Consider the following 23208-nt stretch of genomic DNA (forward strand, 5'->3'; position numbering starts at 1 on the left):
CCCCCATGCAACTGGCACCTAGAACAAGGAACAGAACTTGACCAGCACAATAGAAGCTTCCTCATGTCCCCCTCTGGTTGCTTTCTCTCCGAAGGTGACTGCTGTCCTGATCTCTAGCAGCATTATTGCACGAGGTCAGCTTTCTATTCCTGGTCCTTCCACGGGCAGGGTTCCTAGCTTGAGAGAGCCTGCTTCTTTTGGTTCAGCCCTTCCTACGCGACTCGTCTATGGATGATGATGGGGAGGGGTTGGTGTATTTCCTTTCTCTTTTGATTCTGTAAGACCCTTACCTTTCCCCTCTTATTTCTGTATTTGCTTTCACCCTTTCACTGCCCAACTCCAAGAAATATCACCCCTTTTCTGTATATCTGATTCTTCCCAGAAGAAATGCTTTATTGAAGGTCTCGCTTTTGGTTTCGCTCACTTTAAAGCCCCTTGTTTTGTGGCCTGTGCTTTGAACTATCAAGTCCCAACTTCCAGGTTTAGTGTTTTGGCCTTTAGTTGTTCTTTCTCTTCCTGGAGGTGATTTTTGTTTTCTTTTTTTCTGTGCTTGGTTGAAGTCCTGTGTGCCTCTCTACTCTTTTTAAAGGAATCTCTTAAGACTTTTCTTCCCTGGTCCCCCTTGTCCATATGCCTGCAGTGTGGGCTCTGGGAGCTGTCAAAGCGTAAAATTCAGCGCAAACTGTCTAAATAGAGAAAATAGAGTTTTACTGAGGAATAGAACAGCTTGAACCAGGCAGGCAGCACAAACCCTAAGTGTAGTGTGCTCCGGAAGGGTTAGGTAGAGAAGGATTTTTACGTACAGTTTAGAGGAATGAACAAATCTTTCTTCACATCAGTTTGTTATTTTGACGTTCTTTCTGAGAACAGTCTGCACAAGCAGTCTTTGAAAGTAGAGTCAGTCACAAGACCCCCTCCTTGGTAACATTTCTCAGATGTTTAACTCCATTCTTGCTCTCTCCTTGATTGCACAAAGGGGTAGTTAAAACTTTGTGGGAGTGGAAAACTCCATGCACAGTCTAAAAGCAGAAGTGGAGGGTAGGAACAAAATGGAGTCTGATTCAAGCCTGTGTCAGCTATCTTCATTACACCAAGCACCTCAGATTGTTAGGGGCTCTCACACACAGCTCTGGTATAATTTAGTGTATTTCCCTGTTTACAGATAATCTGAAGGTCGTGGTACTGTGTGGTTTTATTTGCTGTTTTGAGTTTTTTGTTTGTTTTTTGAGAGGTTGTGGGCAAAATTGAAATTGAGTGACTCCATTGTCCTCCAGACCTGAGATCCCACCCTGATTATTTATTGAATGTTCACTGACCTCTGCAGTCCTGAAATAAACCTCATTTGGTAGTGATATATTGTTACCCTTTTTATATATCACTGGGTTTGATTGCTAATGTTTATTCATGATTTATGTGTGTTTTTAAAAATTTATTATGTATGTATGTGTATATATATAATTAATTTTTTTGCCAGATTGAAAAGTAAATTACAGACATCATGACCTTCACACTTATGTAGTATACATCTACAGAAATAAGGTTATTCTTCTACTTGCTTATAATGCAATTATAATATTTAACAAATTCAAGAACAGTTTTATGGGAAGGGTTTTAGTAATGGATTTGTTTTCTTTAATAGATATCCAATTTTTAAAATTGTATATATTTTTTCTCTTATTAACTTTGTTAACTTGTATTTTTTGAGGAATTTGTGCATTTCATCCAAAGTTTCAAGTTTATTGACCATAGAATTGTTTATAATATCCTCTTATCTTTTTTATTTCTTTTGGATCTTTCCTGATATTGGCTATATTTTCTCTATCAGTTATAGTAGGGGTTTACCAGTTTTATTCCTCCACGAGTCCGTCAGTTTGTTGTACTCTGGGGGCTTGTGTGTTGCTGTGATGCTGGAAGCTATGCCACCGGTATTCAGATACCAGCAGGGTCACCCATGGAGGACAGGTTTCGGCTGAGCTTCCAGACTAAGACAGACTAGGAAGAAGGACCCGGCAGTCTACTTCTGAAAAGCATTAGACAGTGAAAAACTTATGAATAGCAGCGGAACATTGATTTAGTGCTGGAAGATGAGCCCCTCAGGTTGGAAGGTACTCAAAAGATGACTGGGGAAGAGCTGCCTCCTCAAAGTACAGTCGACCTTAATGACGTGGATGGAGTAAAGCTTTCAGGACCTTCATTTGCTGATGTGGCAAGACTCAAAATAAGAAGAAATAGCTGCAAACATCTATTAATAATCGGAACCTGGAATGTACGAAGTATGAATCGAGGAAAATTGGAAATTGTCAAAAATGAAATGGAACGCATAAACATCGATATCCTAGGCATTAGTGAGCTGAAGTGGACTGGTATTGGCCATTTTGAATCAAACAATCATATAGTCTACTGTGCTGGGAATGACAACTTGAAGAGGAATGGTGTTGCATTCATCGTCAAAAAGAACGTTTCAAGATCTATCCTGAAGTACAACGCTGTCAGTGATAGGATAATATCCATATGCCTACAAGGAAGACCAGTTAATACGAATATTATTCAAATTTACTCACCAACCACGAGGGCCAAAGATGAAGAAATAGAAGATTTTTATGAGCTTCTGCAGCCTGCAATTGATCGAACATGCAATCAGAATGCATTGATAGTTACTGGCAATTGGAATGCGAAAGTTGGAAACAAGAAGGATCGGTAGTTGGAAAACATGGCCTTGGTGATAGAAGCAATGCCGGAAATCGAATGATAGGATTTTGCAAGATCAAAGACTTCTTCATTGCAAATACCTTCTTTCACCAATATAAACGGTGACTATACACATGGACCTCACCAAATGGAACACACAGGAATCAAATTGACTACATCTGTGGAAAGAGATGATGGAAAAGCTCAATATCATCAGTCAGAACAAGGCCAGGGGCTGACTGTGGAACAGACCATCGGTTGCTCATATGGAAGTTCAAGCTGAAACTGAAGAAAATGAGAGCAAGTCCATGAGAGCCAAAATATGACCTTGAATATATCCCACCTGAATTTAGAGACCATCTCAAGAATAGATTTGACGCATTTAACACTCGTGACCGAAGACCAGACGAGTTGTGGAATGACATCAAGGACATCATCCATGAAGAAAGCAAGAGGTCATTGAAAAGACAGGAGAGAAAGAAAAGACCAAGATGGATGTCAGAGGAGACTCTGAAACTTGCTCTCAAATGTTGAGCAGCGAAAGCAAAAGGAAGAATTGATGAAGTAAAAGAACTGAGCATAAGATTTCAAAGGGCGTCTCAAGAAGACAAAGAGAAGTATTATAATGACATGTGCAAAGAGCTGGAGATGGAAAACCAAGAGGGAAGAACACGTTCAGTGTTTCTCAGGCTGAAAGCACTGAGGAAAAAATTCAAACCTCGAGTTGCAATAGTGAAGGATTCTATGGGGAAAATATTAAAGGACGCAGGAAGCATAAAAAAGAAGATGGAAGGAATACACAGAGTCATTATACCAAAAAGAATTAGTTGACATTCAACCATTTCAAGAGGTGGCATATGATCAGGAACTGATGGTACTGAAGGAAGAGAAGTCCAAGCTGCTCTGAAGGTATTGGAGAAAAACAAGGCTCCAGGAATTGATGGAATATCAATTGAGGTGTTTCAACAAACAGATGCAATGCTGGAGGTGCTCACTCATCTATGCCAAGAAATGTGGAAGACAGCTTCCTGGCCAACTGACTGGAAGAGATCCATATTTATACCTGTTCCCGAGAAATGTGATCCAACTGAATGTGGAAATTATAGAAGAATATCATTAATATCAGATGCAAGCAAAATTTTGCTGAAGATTGTTCAAAAACGGCTGTAGCAGTATATTGACAGGGAACTGCCGGAAATTCAGGACAGTTTCAGAAGAGGACGTGGAACCAGGGATATCATTGCTGATGATATCAGATGGATCCTGGCTGAAAGCAGAGAATACCAGAAGGATGTTTACCTGTGTTTTATTGACTATGCAAAGGCATTCGACTGTGTGGATCATAACAAATTATGGATAACATTGCGAAGAATAGGAATTCCAGAATGCTTAATTGTGCTCATGAGGAACCTTTACATAGATCAAGAGGCAGTTATTTGGACAGAACAAAGGGATACTGATTGGTTTAAAGTCAGGAAAGGTGTGTGGCTGGGTTGTATTCTTTCACAATACCTATTCAGTCTGTATGCTGAGCAAATAATATGAGAAGCTGGACTCTATGAAGAAGAATGGGGCATCAGGATTGGAGGAAGACTCATTAACAACCTGCGTTATGGAGATGACACAGCCTTGCTTGCTGAAAGTGAAGAGGACTTGAAGCACTTACTAATGAATATCAGACCACAGCCTTCAGATAAAGAAAACAAAAATCCTCACAACTGGACCAATAAGGAACATCATGGTAAATGGAGAAAAGGTTGAAGTTGTCAAGGATTTCATTTGACTTGGATCCACAATCAACAGCCATGGAAGCAGCAGTCAAGAAATCAAAAGACGCATTGCATTGGGTAAATCTACTGCAAAGGACCTCTCTAAAGTGTTGAAGAGCAAAGATGTCACCCTGAAGACTAAGGTGTGCCTGACCCGAGCCATGGTGTTTTCAATTGCATCATATGCATGTGAAAGCTGGACAATGAATAAGGAAGACCGAAGAAGAATTGATGCCTTTGAATTATGGTGTTGGCGAAGAATATTGAATATACCATAGACTGCCAAACGAGCGAACACATCTGTCTTAGAAGAAGCACAAGCAGAATGCTCCTTAGAAGCATGGATGGGGAGACTGTGTCTTGCCTTCTTTGGACATGTTGTCAGGAGGGATCAGTCCCTGGAGAAGGACATCATGCCTGGTAATGTACAGGGTCAGCAGAGGAGAGGAAAACCCTCAACGAGGTGGACTGACACAGTGGCTGCAGCAATGAGCTCAAGCGTAACAACGATTGTAAGGATGGCTCAGGAGCGGGCAGTTTTTCGTTCTGTTGAGCACAGGGCCGCTGTGGGTCGGAGCCGACTGGATGGCACCTGACAACAACAACAAAGGGCCGCTGTGGGTCGGAGCCGCCTGGATGGCACCTGACAACAACAAAGGGCCGCTGTGGGTCGGAGCCGACTGGATGGCACCTGACAACAACAACAAAGGGCTGCTGTGGGTCGGAGCCGCCTGGATGGCACCTGACAACAACAACAACAAAGGGCCGCTGTGGGTCGGAGCCAACTGGATGGCGCCTGACAACAACAACAAAGGGCTGCTGTGGGTCGGAGCCGCCTGGATGGCGCCTGACAACAACAACAAAGGGCCGCAGTGGGTCGGAGCCGCCTGAATGGCGCCTGACAACAACAACAAAGGGCCGCTGTGGGTCAGAGCTGACTGGATGGCACCTGACAACAACAACAAAGCACCGCTGTGGGTCAGAGCCACCTGGATGGTGCCTGACAACAACAACAAAGGGCTCCTGTGGGTCGGAGCCGCCTGGATGGCACCTGACAACAACAACAAAGGGCCGCTGTGGGTCGGAGCCACCTGGATGGCACCTGACAACAACAACAAAGGGCTGCTGTGGGTCGGAGCCGCCTGGATGGCACCTGACAACAACAACAAAGGACCGCTGTGGGTCAAAGCCACCTGGATGGCGCCTGACAACAACAACAAAGGGCCGCTGTGGGTCAGAGCTGCCTGGATGGCGCCTGACAACAACAACAAAGGGCCGCTGTGGGTCAGAGCTGACTGGATGGCACCTGACAACAACAACAAAGGACCGCTGTGGGTCGAAGCCACCTGGATGGCGCCTGACAACAACAACAAAGGGCCGCTGTGGGTCAGAGCCACCTGGATGGTGCCTGACAACAACAACAAAGGGCCGCTGTGGGTCGGAGCCGCCTGGATGGCACCTGACAACAACAACAAAGGGCCGCTGTGGGTCAGAGCTGACTGGATGGCACCTGACAACAATAACAAAGGACCGCTGTGGGTCGAAGCCACCTGGATGGCGCCTGACAACAACAACAAAGGGCCGCTGTGGGTCGGAGCCGCCTGGATGGCGCCTGACAACAACAACAAAGAGCCGCTGTGGGTCAGAGCTGACTGGATGGCACCTGACAACAACAACAAAGGGCTGCTGTGGGTCGGAGCCGACTGGGTGGCACCTGACAACAACAACAAACCAGTGTTACGAATTTCAGAAAGAATCAGCTTCTGGTTTGTTGTTTTTTTGTATTGTGTGTTTGATTTATGTAGATTTCTCTGTCTGTATTTGCTTTCTTCTGCTTTTCTTAGGTCTGACTGTTCTTTTTCAGGTTAGAAGCTGACATCTTTGATTTTTAAACCTTTTTTTTCCTACTGTGTCTAAGATTATAAATTTTCCGCTAAGTCAGCTTTAGCTGCACTCCATAGGTTTTGATATGTCATATTTACATTATCTCTTCAAAATATTTTCTGTTTTCTTTTGTTGTATTAATTTTCTGTTGCTGCTCCAACAAATTACCACAGAATTAATCACTGAAAACATAAGTTTATTGTCTTATAGTGCTATAGTTTAGGAGTCCCGTATGAGGCTCCCTGGGCTAAAATCATGGTGTCAGCAGGGCAGCGTTCTTTCTGGAGCCCATTGGGGAAAAACTGTTTACTTGCCTTTTTTTTCCCAGCCTCTGGGGTCTGCCAGCATTCCTTGGCTTATGGAAACTCCTTTCCTCCATCTTAAAAGCAGCAGCGTTGCATGTCTTTGACCGTTCTTCTGTAGTTACATCTCACTCTGCTCTTTGGCCAGGAAAATTATCTGGTTTTAAGGATCCATGTGATTAGGTTGGGCCCACCTAGACAATCCAGCATAGTCACTGTATCTCTCAGGATTCTTAAACTGAATCACATCTGCAGAGTTCCTTTTGCCACATGATGTAACATATTCACAGGTTTTTGGGGCTAGGACATCGATATCTTTAGGATGGCATTATTTTGCCTGTCACACTCCTGAATCATTTAAAGTATATCATAAGTATGTAAGCATATTGTTTTATTTTCTAGCAGTTGTGGTTTTTCTCATTATCTTTTTGTTACTGACTTCTAGCTTAATTCCATGGTGTTCAGAGGACACATAGTCTAAATGATTTCAATATTTTGAAATTTGTTGAGGCTTTCTTTATGGCCAGACACCCTATTTAATCATTTTAATATAAAAACCCAATATAGAGCCTTGAAATGATGATGTAGGATACATTTAAAAATAATTTGAAGGTTTCGTGATACCTCCCATAGCATCGTTGTTATCTTCATGTTTGTAGGAGATTTTCTTACCTTTTAGTAGTCTCTGCCTTGTTTTTGGTAGTTAACCAATCATTACATTATTACAGAATAGACATAGGTACATATGATTAACTTGATTTTTAAATTATATTGGAGCCCTGGTGGTGCAGTGGTTAAGAACTATGGCTACTAACCAAAAGGTTGGCATATTGAATCTACCAACCACTCCTTGGAAACCCTATGGGATAGTTTTACTCCATCCTATAGGGTTGCTGTGAGTTGGAATTGACCTGATGACAGTTTTTTTTTTTTTTTAATTATTCTCTGATTAATTAAACCGCACCTGTTTTTTTCTATCCTTGCTTCTGAGGAGCATTCTGACTGCGCTTCTTCCAAGACAGATTTGTTTGTTCTTCTGGCTGTGCATGATACACTCAGTATTCTTCTCCAGCTCCACAATTCAAAGGCACAAACTCTTCTTTGGTCTTCCTTATTCATCATCCATCTTTCACATGCACATGAGGCTATTGAAAACACCAAGGCTTGGGTCAGGAGCACCTTAGTTCTCAAAGTGATATCTTTGCTTTTTAACACTTTAAAGAGATCTTTTGCAGGAGATTTGCACAGTGTAATGCTTCATTTGATTTCTTGACTGGTGCTTCTATGGGCCTTGATTGTGGACCCAAGTAAAATGAAATTCTTGACAACTTCAGTATTTTCTCTGTTTACCATGATGTTGCTTAATGGTCCAGTTAGGAGGATTTTTATGCTTCTATTTGTCTGTTTTCTCCTTTTATGAGGTAATACTCAGAAGGGATTAAGTTTAGGACCTACCCTACTCTGGTATGTTCTTATTAACAAAACAAAAGAAAACCTGTTTCCAAACAAGGTCATGTTTGTAGACTCAGGGATTCAACATAACTTTTGGGAGGACACAGTTCAATCCATAAAACAAAGTCTTGTTCACAGGTGTTCTTGGCGGCTTTAGAGGTACTAGTCAAAAACCAGAAACAGCCAATGGCATCAACATGTTGAATGGGTAAATAGTAATATCCATACTATTGGAGTACTACTCAGCAGTAAAAAGGACTTAAACTGAATGCAAATATATCCATGTTAACAGCATGGATAGATCTCAAAATAATTATGCTGAGTGAAAGGAGCCAGGCAAGAAAGACTAGTGCTGTATGATTCCACTTAGAAAATTCTTCAAAGTACAAATGAATCTACCATGACAGAAAGCAGAGGAGTCATTGCCTGGAGATGGGCTGAGAAGAGTATGTCTGCTGTAGACAGTATAGAGCTGGAGTCTGTGTGTATGTGTTTAATTCAGTTTTATAATCTCTGCCTTTTGATTGTAGTGTTTACTCCTTTTGTATTTAATATGTTAATGTGATTGGGTTTATATCTGCCATCTTGTTATTTTTTAAAAATATGTCTCATGTCTGGTTTTGTTCTCATTGCTTTTTTGTGGTAAACAGATATTCTAGTGTAACATTTTACTGTTGTTTTTATTTTTTGAGAGTTTTTTTTTGTGGCTGCTCTGCAGATTACAATAATAAACATTTAACTTAAAACATTCTGCTTTAGACTGTTGTTGTGTGTCATAGAGTCGATTCTGACTCACAGTGACCCTATAGGACAAGGGTTTCCTAGGCCGTGATCTTTATGGGAGCAGATTGCCTGGTCTTTTCTCCCGTGGAGCTGCTGGTGGGTTCAAACCACTGACATTTTGGATAGCAGCTGAGTGCTTAACTGTTGTACCACTAGGCCTCCTTTACTTCAGATTAAGACTAACTTAATTTCAGTAGTATATAGAAGCTTAACTTCAAGGTAGCTCCTTCCTTCCCCACTGCTTTGTGCTGTGATTATCATATATGTTATGTGTTTGTACAAGTCCCACACTACATTTTTATAACTATTTTTTAATGCATTTGTATTTTAAACCAGTTTAGGTTTATTTTAAACCAGATATATACATATCTTACACAAGCACATGGCGTGTCTTTTGTTTACCCGAGTTGTTTCCTTTACTGGTACTTTGTATTTATTTATTTGGTGTTCTTTCCTTTCCTTTAGTATTTCTTATAAAGCATAATTGTTAGCCACAAATTTTTGCTTATTTGGGAATGTCTTTAATTTAGCTTTATTATTGAAAGATAGTTTTGCTGGGTATAAAATTCTTGGTTCACAGATATTTTGTCTGTACCATCCCACTGCCTTCTGGTTTCCATTGTTCTGATGACAAGTCTCTTGTTGAGGTTCGTTAGTATGTGATGTGTTTTCTTCCTCCTGCTTTTAAGATTTTTAATTTGTTTGACTTTTGATAGTTTGCCTATTATGTGTTTCGGTGTAGATCTTTTTGAGTTTATCCTTCTCAGTATTTGTTGAACTTGGGTGTGTAGATTAATCAAATTTGGGAGTTTTTTTGCTGTAATTTTTTTCATATGTTTTCTCTTATTTTTTTCTCTCTTGAACTGAATTATGTGTGTGTTAGTGTGCTTGATAGTTCGTACAGGTGTCTGAGTCTCTGTTCTTTTTTTTTCCCTTTTTTTATTGTTTTGGATTTGGGTAATATATATTCATATGCTTTCAAGTTTGTTGATTCTTTTTCTACAAGGTCAATGTGCTGCTGAATGCTTTTTAATTCCAAATTTTCTATTTAAAAAAAAATAATTTCTATCTCTTTGTTATTCTTTATTTGATGTTCATTGTCTTGATACTTTTTAAAAATTCTTTGCATGCAGTTCCTTTCAGTTCCTTGGACATAAGGAACAGCACCTTTGAAGTTACAAAGATTTCTTATCTGGGTTCCCTCAAAGACAGTTTTTTTTTTTTTTTTTTAACTTTTTTTTCTGAGTGTGGATCACACTCTGCATGGTTTATAAATTTTGTTAAAAACTTGACATTTAAGATATTATATTGTAGCAACTCTAGATTCTGCCTCCTCTCCTTTCCCGGAGGTGGTGGTGGTTGTTACAGTTATTTTTTGTCTTTTCATTTTAGTAACATGCCTGAACTAATTCTGTAGTTTTTCTCCAATGCAATTTGCAGCCACTGAGGTTTCTGCTCAGTTTTTTTTTTAAACTTTAAGCCTGGCTTTCTAGGGGTTCCCACTGTGTCACTGTAGCTTAGTGGTCAGCCAGTGATTGTTCAGAAGTTGTCCTCAAACCGTATGAGCCAGTGAGGCTCCCACCATTTGCCAAGGTTATCTGATTGTGGGTTAGGGTGTGCATTCAGAATTCACGCAGTTCCTAAGTCTACTTTCCACTTGTGCAAGGCCTCACGTACAGCTGGGATGACTGGATAACTGGGGCCCTCTCTGGTTTCTTATATATATGCGTGCAACTTTTGAGACTGCTAAGAATATGTGGGACCTTATCAAAGCACACTATGGCTATCTCATTCCCCAGATCTTCCTGTTAAATTGTTGGTTCGTCTTTCATTTGCCACTGATTATTGGTGTTTTCAGCGATTTCCCTGGCATGAGAGTTTTCAGTGGGGGTCAGATCCTGCCAGCCCCTCTGGCAGCAGGGAAGCTGTTGGCCCTCACATGTTCCACTCCATGGTGTTGGGGCCTGGGTGGGAGAAGTTCCTTATTGAAACACCGTAGACCCTTGCTTCTCTTACTGAAGCTCAGCAGTTTTTCTTGTATCAGTGTTTGTCAATTTGTTTTCTATCTCTAGGCAGTTTCCAGGGTGTTCTCCCCTCCCCCAGGCGTCCATTGAGCCCAGCTTACAGGTGAAGACTCTGGGCTTAGAGCACTCTTCTAGGTGTGGTTCCTTGGCATAAGCCTCAGAATCATCTGGGAATTGCTAAAATGGAGATTCCTGGGTCCTATCTTACATCACCTGGCTTTGAATCACTGGAGTAGGCTCTGCTTTTTTTTTTTTTTGGTAATTGTCAAAGTTGATTAAATGTGGCATGCAGTCTTTGCTGACATTACAGGTAGTCTCCGACTTATGACATATTTGCGTTATGACAAACCGTGCTTCCAACCATCCATTTTAACTTTTTAGTACATCTTATTGTTAGTGTGGTCCCGGTGGTACAGTGGTTAAGAGCTTGGCTGCTAACCAAAAGGTCAGAATTCGAATCCACCAGGCACTCCTTGGAAACCCTGTGGGGGCGGTTCTACTCTGTCCTACAGGGTTGCTATGAATCGGAATCGACTCAATGGCAAGCAGTTTTGTTTTTTGTATGATTAGTAATATGTACTGGGTTACTACATACAGTGTTGTAGCATATAATTTGCTGGTGTTTTTCTTCTCGTGCCAACCCCCCAAAGACAGAGATTGAATTTATAAACAGACTGATAATAATAATGAAAACTAAAAACAAAAAAAACACTGAGGTATTTGACTTAACATCGTTGGGTCAGAACCCTACTATAAGTTGGGGACTACCTGTACATTGCATCTGGTGGGTGCTTTTAGTACTGACTGTGACAATGTAGGTTCTTTTGAGTTCCACATATTTATAACATTAAAAAATTTTTTTTAGTTATTTTTAAATCATCCTTTACTTACGTGTGAGTTGGCATGAATCCAGTATTTTCTTGTTGCATGTCCATCTAGTCAATAGTCAGAATACCTCCAGCAGTACTGCGTGTGGCCAGTAAAATAACAGGTGTAAAGGTAAACGCCAGCATTTGCCATCTGTTGGAAATGGTGTTAATTGTATGTAGTGTTACATTTCCATTTGCAGCGGCATAAGTAGTGGAGATTAGTATTGAGCCACTTGTTAATCTGACTCTGAGTCTGGTTCTAGTTTTAATAATAAGCTTCTCTCTCGTTTCCTGTCTTTGTCTAGGACATGTGTTTTCTACTCTAGCACCCTCGAAACTACAGCTCTGTTTTGATCAGACACCTCCTCCAAGTCCTGCAAATAAGAGTTTGCCCTGAAACCAGGTGTGGCAGCTGGGGCCGTCAGTTGCTGCAGTTGGTTTCTGATGTTCATTTTGGGAACAAGGTGGAGAGAGACAGGCACTTACAGCACGTTGCAGCAGGTGATTAGACACCTGTAGCATACCACACTAGGTGATACTCAGAGAAGCAAGGTTAACTAGCTTTCGTATACTCTAAGAATGGAGTAGCTCAGTCTGGAAAGATTCATATCAAAATAAGGAGTTAAATAAGCTTGACCTCTAAGGGCTAATTTTCTGCTATCTCTAAAATAACTTTGTTGTCAAAGTAAACAGAAACCCACATTCCCTGAGAGTTCTTATTACCAAGGTTTCTCTATACTAGAGTTAGTCACTGTAGATATTTATTTGTTAAAAAGAGAAGGAACCCTAGAAAAATATTATAGGGCTATGTCTTTGTTCTTAATCTTCCTTGGGCCTTCAGGAATGTCCATTTGTGGATGATTGTATATAATATCAATTATTATATAATATTAGTAATAGTGGTTGTGATAATAATAGAAATAATTATGATGATGGTGGTTATCACTCATGTAGTCAGAACTCCAGCAGGATAAATTGGGTAACTCAACCCAGTGCCATCCAGTCGATTCTGACTTGTAGCGACCCTGTAGGACAGAGTAGAGCTGCCCGATAGAATTTCCAAGGAGTGCTTGGTAGATGCAAACTGCCGACCCTTGGGTTAGCAGCTGTAGCACTTAACCACTGTGCCACCAGTGTTTCCTGGATAAACTGAATATGAAGCAGTATTTTGGGCACGGTTTGGTTCTTCATTTGTTGGTCTCATGTAGAAGATATATGTGTTTGGTTGGTCTAGAATGGGATGAATATTGTGCCATTAAAAACAGCGAAACCTCTCAATTTCTGCTAATACCTAAGAGGCTTGGCACACTGTAACCCCACGGCATAAAGGGCTGTGCTCCCAGCAGTTGTAACTGAAGACGCACTGGACGGGTGGTTGGCTGGCATATGCTTCTTGAATTGTTAGCTATTCTGGTGTCAACTTTTATGTTGATTGTCTCATGTTTTAATGACAGAAGTGTTTACTGAAAATTATAGCTTAAAAAAGAGAACTACTTTTCTGCTTCTGCAAAAAACTAGGTAAAGCGTCGATGTGGGGTAAAGTAGCTGTGGAGTTTTATATTCAGATTGTATGAACAGTAAACAGAGCATCTAAAATAACCACTTGCACATTGCAACAAACACATCATCATTTGCTTAAAAAAGAGTTATAATTACAGTTGACGAAGCATGGACACCATAAAAAATGCATTAGTTTGGCTTGACACATTAATTACCTGTTTTTGCAGATGTTTTTATGTATTGTTGTGTGAACAGTTTACAAAATAATTACAGGAAAGTCATATGGAAAATAAACTAAGTGGGTGGTTTCTCGTCTAAATATTTTCATTCATGTGAATCTCTGTGAGGCGCAGCTGCTCCGTAGCAAATGCAGAGAGATAGATGTGGATTCTCCAGGGTTTTTTTATTAGAAGGCCTCTGTCATCAGTATCACCACGTTTTTTTTTTTTTTATCTTCAGCTCAGTTTAAAAACATTAAAATGAGGGGGTTGGTTTAATCGTGGTGATGATGAGAAAGACCTCGATTCTGATCAGTGGGAGTATAGATGTGCATGAGTGTTGTAAGTAAACAAATTCAGACCAGTAAACTCTAAGTGGGAAACTACTGCCATTTCAGTACTAAAGGGTTATTAAGTGCCTTGAAAAAGAACTAAACACTATTTTGCAATGACTTGAGTTACATAGTTTTATATAATGTAGAGCTCATAATCTTAATAATTGCATAAATTACACTGAAGCAGTTTATCTGTTCTTCCATACCCTTTGCTGACAAGTTGGTTCCAACTGATAGTGACCCTGTGGTCAGATTTTTCCATAGGAAGTATTAAAAAAACAAAAAAAAATTAATCTGTTTTTTTCTTAGAATCTTACTATGTTGCACACCACTAGGTATCTCAAAGTGTGTTTCATTTGAAAAATAACATGATCATTGTGCCAGATACATTGTACTTTCACAAACCATTGAGAAATACATCTTCCCAAATTGTAATTGTCAAAGAATTAAAAAGGTAGTTTGTAGCCTTCATTCTAATTATAGTGACCTGCAATTACCTAGCATATCTGTGCTATATTTTCCTCATCAGTACTCTTACGGCAGTTTTTCATAAAATTAAATCATAGAGTCTCTTTTTAGTCCAGTTATGCCACTTCCACACTACATTCCTCTATATTTCTTTTGTGTGCATTTCTGCTACCCACATAATGAAGACATTGATGACCCACACCTCTCTGTTGTGCATGTTGTATAGCTGCTGTTTTACTTACAGAAAGGCACTACGTTGGAGAAAGGTAATTGGGGCATCTCTAGCCATGCAGGTATTGTTCTCAGGCCAGGCATTCATTTATTTATCCATTCATTTTTTAAATGAAATTTTATTGAGGGTCTCATGTATTTAATGTTCTGTGACAATGCTAAGATGACTGTAAACTTTGAGGTGACTGCGTGCCTGGAACACGATCGATGTTCAGTAGCTATTAGACATTTCTTTCTGGAGGGGTGGGACAGGAATAAGTAGTATAGAGAACTTCATTCTAGTACCTTACTTTAAGAAAGCCAGTTGCTGGAGAGGATTTTGTTTGTTATCCTGAAATTGCTTTAAATGTGATATACTCTTCAAATAAACCAAAACACCCGTTACCATTGAGCCGATTCCATACTCTTTGAATGTACATCCTTTGAGTTGTGTAAATGTGGAGCTACATGTATCTTCACGTTAGAGCAATCTGAAGATAGGTGGGATGGAATCTGTTCTGATTCTGGTTTACAGTAAAGTCCATTTAATGTTTGAGGTGGGGATGCATTAAAAGGGCCCCAAACCTCCAGGATTGAGACTAAATTGCTCGTCATCAGCGGTTCTATTGATGACGTAACATCATCTCAAGGAATGCTGTTACATGAATTAGTGTCATGATACAGAGAAAACAGTTGTTGCATTCTAGATCTTTCCATGAATTTTCTACTTAGCATGTTTTTTTTTTAGCCAGTCAAACAATGAGCAAAAGCCTTTGTGGGGGATAAGGGACTTTCTGTATTTACTAATACGGCAGATAAAAAACTCTCATATTTATGTGGTGTTTCATCTCCAGTTTTCCCTCCATTTTTATTCCCTTAAGACAAAATTTTAGCTCCTTATTTTTGATTTTTTTCCTTTTCTTTCAATACCCCTCATTAACTCTCTTTAATCTTTTTATATTAATCTTTTAGAATCCAGATGACTTTACAACGTAAGAGGAATTTAAGAGATTATTATTATTATTATTTTGACAAGAGTTTATTATAACTAAGAAACTTCCCAGGGAGTGTTGTTTTGAAGGGAACCATTGGTGGGTGATTAGTATTTTGAATAACCAATATTAATCAATGGCTGTTGAGTTGATTCTGACTCTTGGCAACCCTGTGTGTGTCCGAGTAGAACTGTGCTCCGTAGGGTTTTCAGTGGCTGATAAAGTAACTCCGTGGCCTTTCCTCTGAGGAGCCTCTCGGTAGACTCAAACCTCCAGAGTTTCAGTTAGCAGCTCAGCGCGTTACCCGTTTGCACCACCCAGGGCACCTTTTTAATAAAATTGCAAGCCAAGAGAGAAATAAGCTAGGTAGCAGAAAGGGATGATAGGGTCTCAGAGAGGTCTGTTTCTGTAGACATTTAAGACTCTGTAACTGAACGATCTGCTCGTTTTCTTTCTGTTCTACTGTCAGTAGAGAAACTGCTGAACCACGCAGAAAGGACGCATAATTGAGGCAAACGCCTGAGCGTGAATATTGTGGTGACTTTCTCTTTTACTATCCTTTAGTGACTCTTTGAACTTCCAGGGGTCACATAACACTAGGTTTTGGGGGAACATTAAGGGGGTCGGTTAAACTTGGGTAGGGGGTGACTCCGTGAGTGACCGTTCTCATTGTGCTGGAGGGATGGATGGCTCCAGAGTTGTTGTAGATGCGTACAACCATAAATTACTGTTCTTCCCAAGGTTGCCTTTTGTTGTCAGCACACTTAACATAAGGCAGAAATGGTAGGCTGTACCTGAAAAGAACAAAGCAGCAGAAAGTATAATAAATCAGCACTGAAAAAAACTATAACCACCAAGGCCATCTGAAACCGGAGTATTCTTTTATGTGACTAAGGTTGTTAAAAAAAAAAAGGTAACAACAGACAAAAACTCATTCCAGCAAACCGAGGTTGATTTGGATGTTCTTTCTAATATGATAAATTTGAATGAAAACCAAGCACGTTTGATCAAGAGCACGGTGACCCAAGACCCAGGACCTGTTGGAGGTTATTTGTGGAGTAGAGAAATAGAGGCAGTAAGAAAACAAGATGTGACTGAGGAGAGCCTTAGGTGGGGATTATGTTCTGTGCATGTGGTAAAAATCAAAATACCCTTAAAATTTTCTGTAAAGTACAGATATACACATGTTGTCTTTCAAGAAATCCAACATGGTCAGTTCTTCTGCTAGCATTTTTCTTTGTGGAATAAAGGATAGGGAGTTAGCTTTATTATTATTATTATTTTAGTGACTAAGGGTAGAATGATAGAATTGGAAGAATTACTTTTCATTCTAGGTTGTGAAAGTGATTTTCATTAGTTTCATGGGTAAAAATGCGTCCTTTTTTTTTTTTTTTTAACAGATAAATGTGTCTTGGGTAACAAGGATGATTGAGACCGGTTTTTCTTAGAAAGACCTGTTCTCCTTTGCTTAGTATGAAATATACCTCTCTTAGCCCTGTTTCTTCTGTGAGTTTGCCATCATGGGCCTTTCTCCCTTCTGTATCTGTTCTGCTCTGTGGTCTGGCTGACACCTTTCTCAAGTCCCACATTGATTTAATCTTCATCTTTGGCCCATATTCAACAATGCCGTCTTGATTTCCTTCCATAAACATGTTTATTTTTTCCTGTATTCTTACCTATCCTGTTTTTACTTCACAGCTTCCATTTCTTTTTGCCACTTCTTTTCTCGTTCTCGCTCATTTATTCATTCTTGATTCATACAGGGATTGCCGCTTTGCCAGTGGCATCCGGGGAGGCGGGACCGGAGTGTTGCGTGTCCCCACTGATAGGACTAGAAAGGTTGTTAAGCTTTCACACTAAACTATGTGTCCACTTTGAAAAGCATTATGTGTCTACCTCAGGAGCTTGGTGCGGCAATGGTTAAGCAGTCGGTTGCTAACCTAAGGGTCAGCGGTTTGAACCTACCAGCTACTCCACAGGACAAAAATGTGGCAGTCTGCCCTTGTAAAGATTACAGCCTTAGGAATGCTATGGGACAGTTATACTCTGTCCTGTAGGGCCACATGAGTCGAAATCGACCCGACAGCAATCGGAATTGTCTACGTGGTTAGTTTTTCGTGAAAAATGATCATTGTGGGTATATGTGTATGTATTTTTAAAAATGAAGAACAGGTGATAAGAAACGAAGGAGTTTAGCATCCTTACAAGTAAAATCTGTCAATTAAAAGCTCTTTAAAGCCACATTTATCAATAATTTAATCATGTAGAATCATTTTAGAATTCTGTAGGTTCAGTCCTTCTGGTACACACAAACCTCGGTTAGTATCTGACCTGCTGCTAGCGTTTTTGATCCCCTTCTCAAGGACCTGAGAAGGAAGGAGTGATAGTTTTCGTGTTTAATGTTACACTTAAAAAGCCTTCTCACGTTTCCACCACTTCCTTGTTTCAGGGGAGTTGGAACCACCGTCACCAGCAGGAGCCATTTCAAGTGCTGGCTTCTGGCTCTTGTTTCTCTGCTACTATGGAGACTGCCTAGAAAGCAGCAGAAAAACCAGAAGTTTAAAAAACAGTGATTTGATTACAAAATATGGCTTTAACCCTAGCTCTAACCAGGTGTTCCACAGTCTTGGAATTTTTGAATTTCATGTTATTTTGGGATCCAGTAGATTTCTTGAATAAAGCAAATTTTGAATTTTTACGAAAGCCTAAAATAAACACAGTTAAAAAACTCAAGTTGCCCTAATTTCTCCTAGAATTGAGCCTAATAAATCTCCAATTTTAAAGGGGGATTAGGACTTGAAAGACATATCCCAAAATGAGAAGAGTCCATGATACTGGGAATAACAGAGTCCTAACGGTAAGACCCCGACAAAGGAGTGGCAGCGTGTGGAAATACTGAATATTTGTTATTTATGTGGCACATTGTGATTTTCACAAAGAAATTCTGTCCAGTTTTCAACTGAATTAAAAAAGAAAAAAAACGTCTAACACCTTAGGTTTAGAAATTTGGTAAATTTTAAGGACAGAAGCAGGAGGCATGCTGATGTTTTAATTGAGATTTGAGGGGTGGAAGTTGATTAGAGAATTAAATGTCAATTGTTCTAGAGTTAAAAAGCAGTATTCTCCCCACCAAGACCAGTTATATTAGTGAATTACTCAAAAAACGTAAGAGATGGAGTAGTAGTCAAAGATTGTGGAAGTAAAGTCATGTAGCAAAACTGCAACCTCAACTTCGTTCCAGTTTTCTTGGAAATCTGTTAGTCAGGATTCCTTGGTTTGCAAGTGACAAAGCTCAAATTTGAACTACTTTAGGCCAGGAAGGGCAGGAACGTAGGTTCGTCTGAAATCAGGGACACTAGTGTCCCTTGGAAACTCTACGGGGCAGTTCTACTCTGTCCGATAGGGTCGCTATGAGTCGGGATCGACTCGATGGCACTGGGTTTTTGGGTAGTGACACTAGGACTTCGTATTTTGCCTCACGTCTGCTTCTCCGTCTGCCTCCTCCTTTCCGATTGGCTTTTCTCACATTGGCGGAAATTATGGCTGCTGGCAATTCCCACTCCTTTTGAGCTTCAGTGACAGAGGACTGATTAGCCCAGTATGTGTTGGGCCAATTCCTCCCTTCTTTAGCTGTGACCAGGAGGGTGGGGTTCTGTGATTGACACAGTTTATGACTGGGGGGTGGGTGGCTACCTTTGGCTAACCAGTGGTGGCTAGAGAGACTACGATCTGTAACAAGATAACAGCTTTCATTCAAATACAGGGTTGGAGTTGGTGGTGGTGGTGGTGTGCGGTGGAGGGGCAGGGATGGGAGGGGAAAGGGACATTTCCCAGAAGAAGCAGGGAGAAGATGCTCTTCCAGGCAGAAATAAGAGGTTTTCCACTAGCAGTCTTTTGGTGAAAAATATCTACTTTTACTAATAATTCAGTTTATTTCATTTCAGGGAACAGTATTTGGTTTTGAGAGAAAAACCAATTTTTCAAACCAAAAACCAATTGAGAAATTTTACAGTTTGGTGTTTCCTAGTGACTGACTACTTGTGTGGTAGCACTGTTTGTGTGTGTTGTCTCTAATCTCCACAATCGCTTGAGGTGTATATTCCATTTTAGGAAATGAGAAAGCAGTTCTGAAAGTTGAGGTGACTTACTATAGGTCACATGACTAGTGAGAGGCAGAACTAGGATTCAGGTGACCAGGGTTTCTGGAATATAATCTGGAACAGTTTCCCCTGTATGATGCTTGCTCTTCGGCTCACTTTATCCAGAAAGTGGATAAAACTGTGTATCAAGTGCTGTCATAAAAAAATGAGTCATGAATAGCGTTCACTGCTATTTATGAAAAGGATCTTAGATATCATATGGTTTAGTGGTTTTGAAACGTTTTGATTTTTAGCTATGGAACTCTTCCTTCAAATGAAATTTTATGTGGTAGTCAGGTATATAAAAGGGATAATACGTAGTATCAGTCCTTTCTGGAGAGGAGAGGGCCCAGTGGCCCGTGGGCTTTAGCCTTCTCTTCCCTAGGGTCTTGAGGAGTTCTTTGGAAGCCACTTTGAATACTCTTTGTTTAGAATTGAGGAAACTGAGACCCAGGTAGGGTGAACGACTTGTTCTAATTGTATAGTCCATGGATTTCAGTCACGTTCTTGTTTTCAGTTGTAAGCTGAGCCACAAAGAGTTTGTTGCTAATGAAAAGAAGCACTCAGTTTACAAAAATCAATTAGAATTAATTCAGAGTTCCGTAGTTGCATTCCAGTTTGGTGGTACTTTTACATAGTCTGTGGCATGTCATATCTGGGTCACAGTTCTCGTTAAACGTCTATTGCAGCTAAATCCTTGCGTTGAGGTAGAAGGCTAACAAGCACAGTTTTATATGGTATGGACTAGGACTAGTCTGAGCTCTTTACACAACATTTCTTATATCTTTGACTCATCTTCTGAAATACGTAAAATTCTCAATACATATTTAAATAGGAGAGTGTCAGAATTTGAGTAAATAAAATTCATGGGTAATATTTTAGACTTTGCTGATGTTTTAATAACTTGTCTGTTCTAGTTTTGAATATCTTTTCTGTTACAAGTGTGAACGAGCAGTGAATTGGATAGAAGGAAGTTAATCTTCAGATTGGGTAAAAGAAGTTTATTTATTCCCCACATGTCTAGACTTTTGTTCTCTCCTCCTAGGAGAGTCGAGCCCTACCCGCCGAGAAGCCGTGAAGAGAAGAACAGCGGAGTATCTCATGCGGGCAGAGAGTATCTCTGGCCTTTACAGGAAGCCTCAGCTTGATTCATCACAGGTATGCTTTTGTTTTATTTTGAATTTTCTTTAGCCACTTGTACTCTCTTATCTCTCAGCTATACTTCTAATTAGAATGTTTGAGAATTTTGGTCTTTGGAATTTTATCAATAATTTTCTTAAAATGTCTTGGTGGAAAGAAAAGCATTAAAGCACATCACTGAAAGTGGAATAAAATGCGACTTGCATTGTCCTTCTCTTCTTGGTCCTTTGTTACCCCCTAATTTCCCCATCAGTAACTTATACTGTCAAGACATCTATCTCTATTTGGATTTTTAAAAGTTAGATTATGATTTGCTATGCAATTCCTATACAGTTTTACTGATTCTTGGTAAAACTGTTGTATTTAACTACTGTATTGTTACACAAATAATGCACGTGTTGTATGATTTTTTCCAGCTGTGCAACCCCTCACTCGTTATTTTCCTAGGCATGCTATGTGCGTCATGTGTGAGCACATTGTTTATTTGGGGTGTGTTGTTTGTGGAAAAATACGGTAATTTCTTTCATTGTAAGTGTAAGTCCTGCAAGTAGAGATCAATGGATCAGCTGGAACCGTAAAGGCAGAATTATAGCAGAGATATTTAGGTGGCAGGGGGCTGCCTCTAGTATTATCTATCTCTGGTTGATTATTATTGTTTTTATGTCATACCTTTCTGGATTTGGTAAATTTCCAGAAGAAACTTTTATTTTTTTCTTTAATATCAAAGTAATTTTTTTCTGATACAATTTACGAATCGTATGGAGATGGGGAGGAGTGTTTAGTTTATTCTCTTCATTGGTCTAAGAGTCAGGCGGGCTTGGTTCATATCCCAGCTCTACCACTTGAAGCCGAGTAAAGCTGGACATAATACTTAACCCCACCTCAGAGCCTCAGTTTCTACATCTGAAAAATGGACATGATAATAATATAATTGAGGCTCAAAGATGGTTAAAGAAGAGAAATAATGAATTCATGAAGCTAGTCAAGAACCTCTAGAGGACATTTTACTTCAGTTATAGATGAGAAAATAACCAAGCATGCTCCTGACCAATAAGGCTTAATAGAATAAAATACAAAAGAGAAAGTAAAAATAAATGCTTAACGCACAAGAAAACCACCTTGCCTACTCTTCTCTAGCCTCCTTGCCTGTTACTATCCACTTGCATGTATTAGATCTCTCTTGTATTTTCGTTAGAAAGTATACTCAAAGGGAAATTCTGACTAATGTCCGTCATGGTTCTGTTCTCCAAGTTGAAAGCTAAAAAAAAAAGGCTTTATATATTTATTTGCCTAATATAGGAAAGCTGATTATATTAGGTTGTATATTGAGTCATTACCCTTTGACTAGGGCTCTGAGTGTATACTCTAACAAACTAGATATGCTTTGGAGTTACACAAAACCTGATGGCATAGACTCTATTCTGCCAGACCCCATAGCATGATTGAGGACCTGAAGTGTATACATAATTGAGGGAACAAAAGTTAAAGAGCCATGTAGAATAATAATGGGAGATTATATTAGAGAGGGTGAAAAGGGGTACTTACTAAATCAGATTTAATATGCTAGAATTTTTTCAGTGCCAAGAGTAGGCAAGATGGTTTTATTGTATGTTAAGCATTTGTTTTTATTTTCTCTTCTGTATTTTATTCTATTAAGCCTGGCACTTACTGGTCAGGGGCGTGCTTAATTATTTTCTTATCTATAACTTAAGTTAAATGTCCTCTAGAGGTTCTTAATAGCTTGATGAATTTGTTATTTCACTTCTTCAACCAAATATCTGAGCCTCAATTTCAAACAACACAACGAAAAGATTTCTAAAGCTCCTTTAGCTCTTAGATTCTGTGCAATGATACTTTATACATGTGTAAACATTTATTTCTAGACTGTTCTATTAAGAAAATAAATCCTTTTTGGTTTTTCGAACTTTTGTTGGTTATTGTTTTCCCCTTTGGTGTAGTCTAAACCATGACTCCCTCTACCACGGCTTCTCTGATGGTTTCAGCTTTCACTTTATTGAACTTGGGAGACTCTTAAGTGGTAAATATAAAAGTTCTGACTGTCTCAGTTGCTCATATTAATATCTTCTTCAGAAAAGGATAAAAAGGAACAAAAGCACTCTCCTACTTTTTCTTTTCTTCATTATTAAAAGACTCCAAGAAAATTTAAGGAGCAGGTTTCAGACAAAAGGGAAATGAGCTTTGTTTGATGTAAAGTTGAAGTCTTACCTGAAGGAGACAGGTCTTTAAAAAAAAAAAAAAGTCAATGATTTTGAATGTTTTAAGAATTAATATTAGAAGGGGATTTCCTTGGGAAAGATATGGAATAGCTTTTTTTTTTTTTTTTTTTTGCTGTTTTTAGCTGTAGGGATTTTAAATTCAAGATCAGTGAAATTTAGAAAATGGCAGTAAATGATCTAAATTTAGGATGTAAAAGA

At 39.5% G+C, this 23208-nt stretch overlaps 1 protein-coding gene across 6 annotated transcripts in view; it reads left to right on the forward strand.

The window, feature by feature from the left end:
• The window catches only part of RPS6KC1 (ribosomal protein S6 kinase C1), a 197226-nt gene that overhangs the window by 95337 nt on the left and 78681 nt on the right, over positions 1-23208 (forward strand). For all 6 annotated transcript variants that reach the window (XM_049868346.1, XM_049868348.1, XM_049868349.1 and 3 more), the window contains one exon: positions 20679-20791. In XM_049868346.1, the coding sequence (XP_049724303.1) occupies positions 20679-20791 (113 nt within the window). The remainder of the gene's footprint in view (positions 1-20678; positions 20792-23208) is intronic.

Source organism: Elephas maximus, chromosome 24 (genome assembly GCF_024166365.1).
Source record: "Elephas maximus indicus isolate mEleMax1 chromosome 24, mEleMax1 primary haplotype, whole genome shotgun sequence".
NCBI lineage: Eukaryota > Metazoa > Chordata > Mammalia > Proboscidea > Elephantidae > Elephas > Elephas maximus.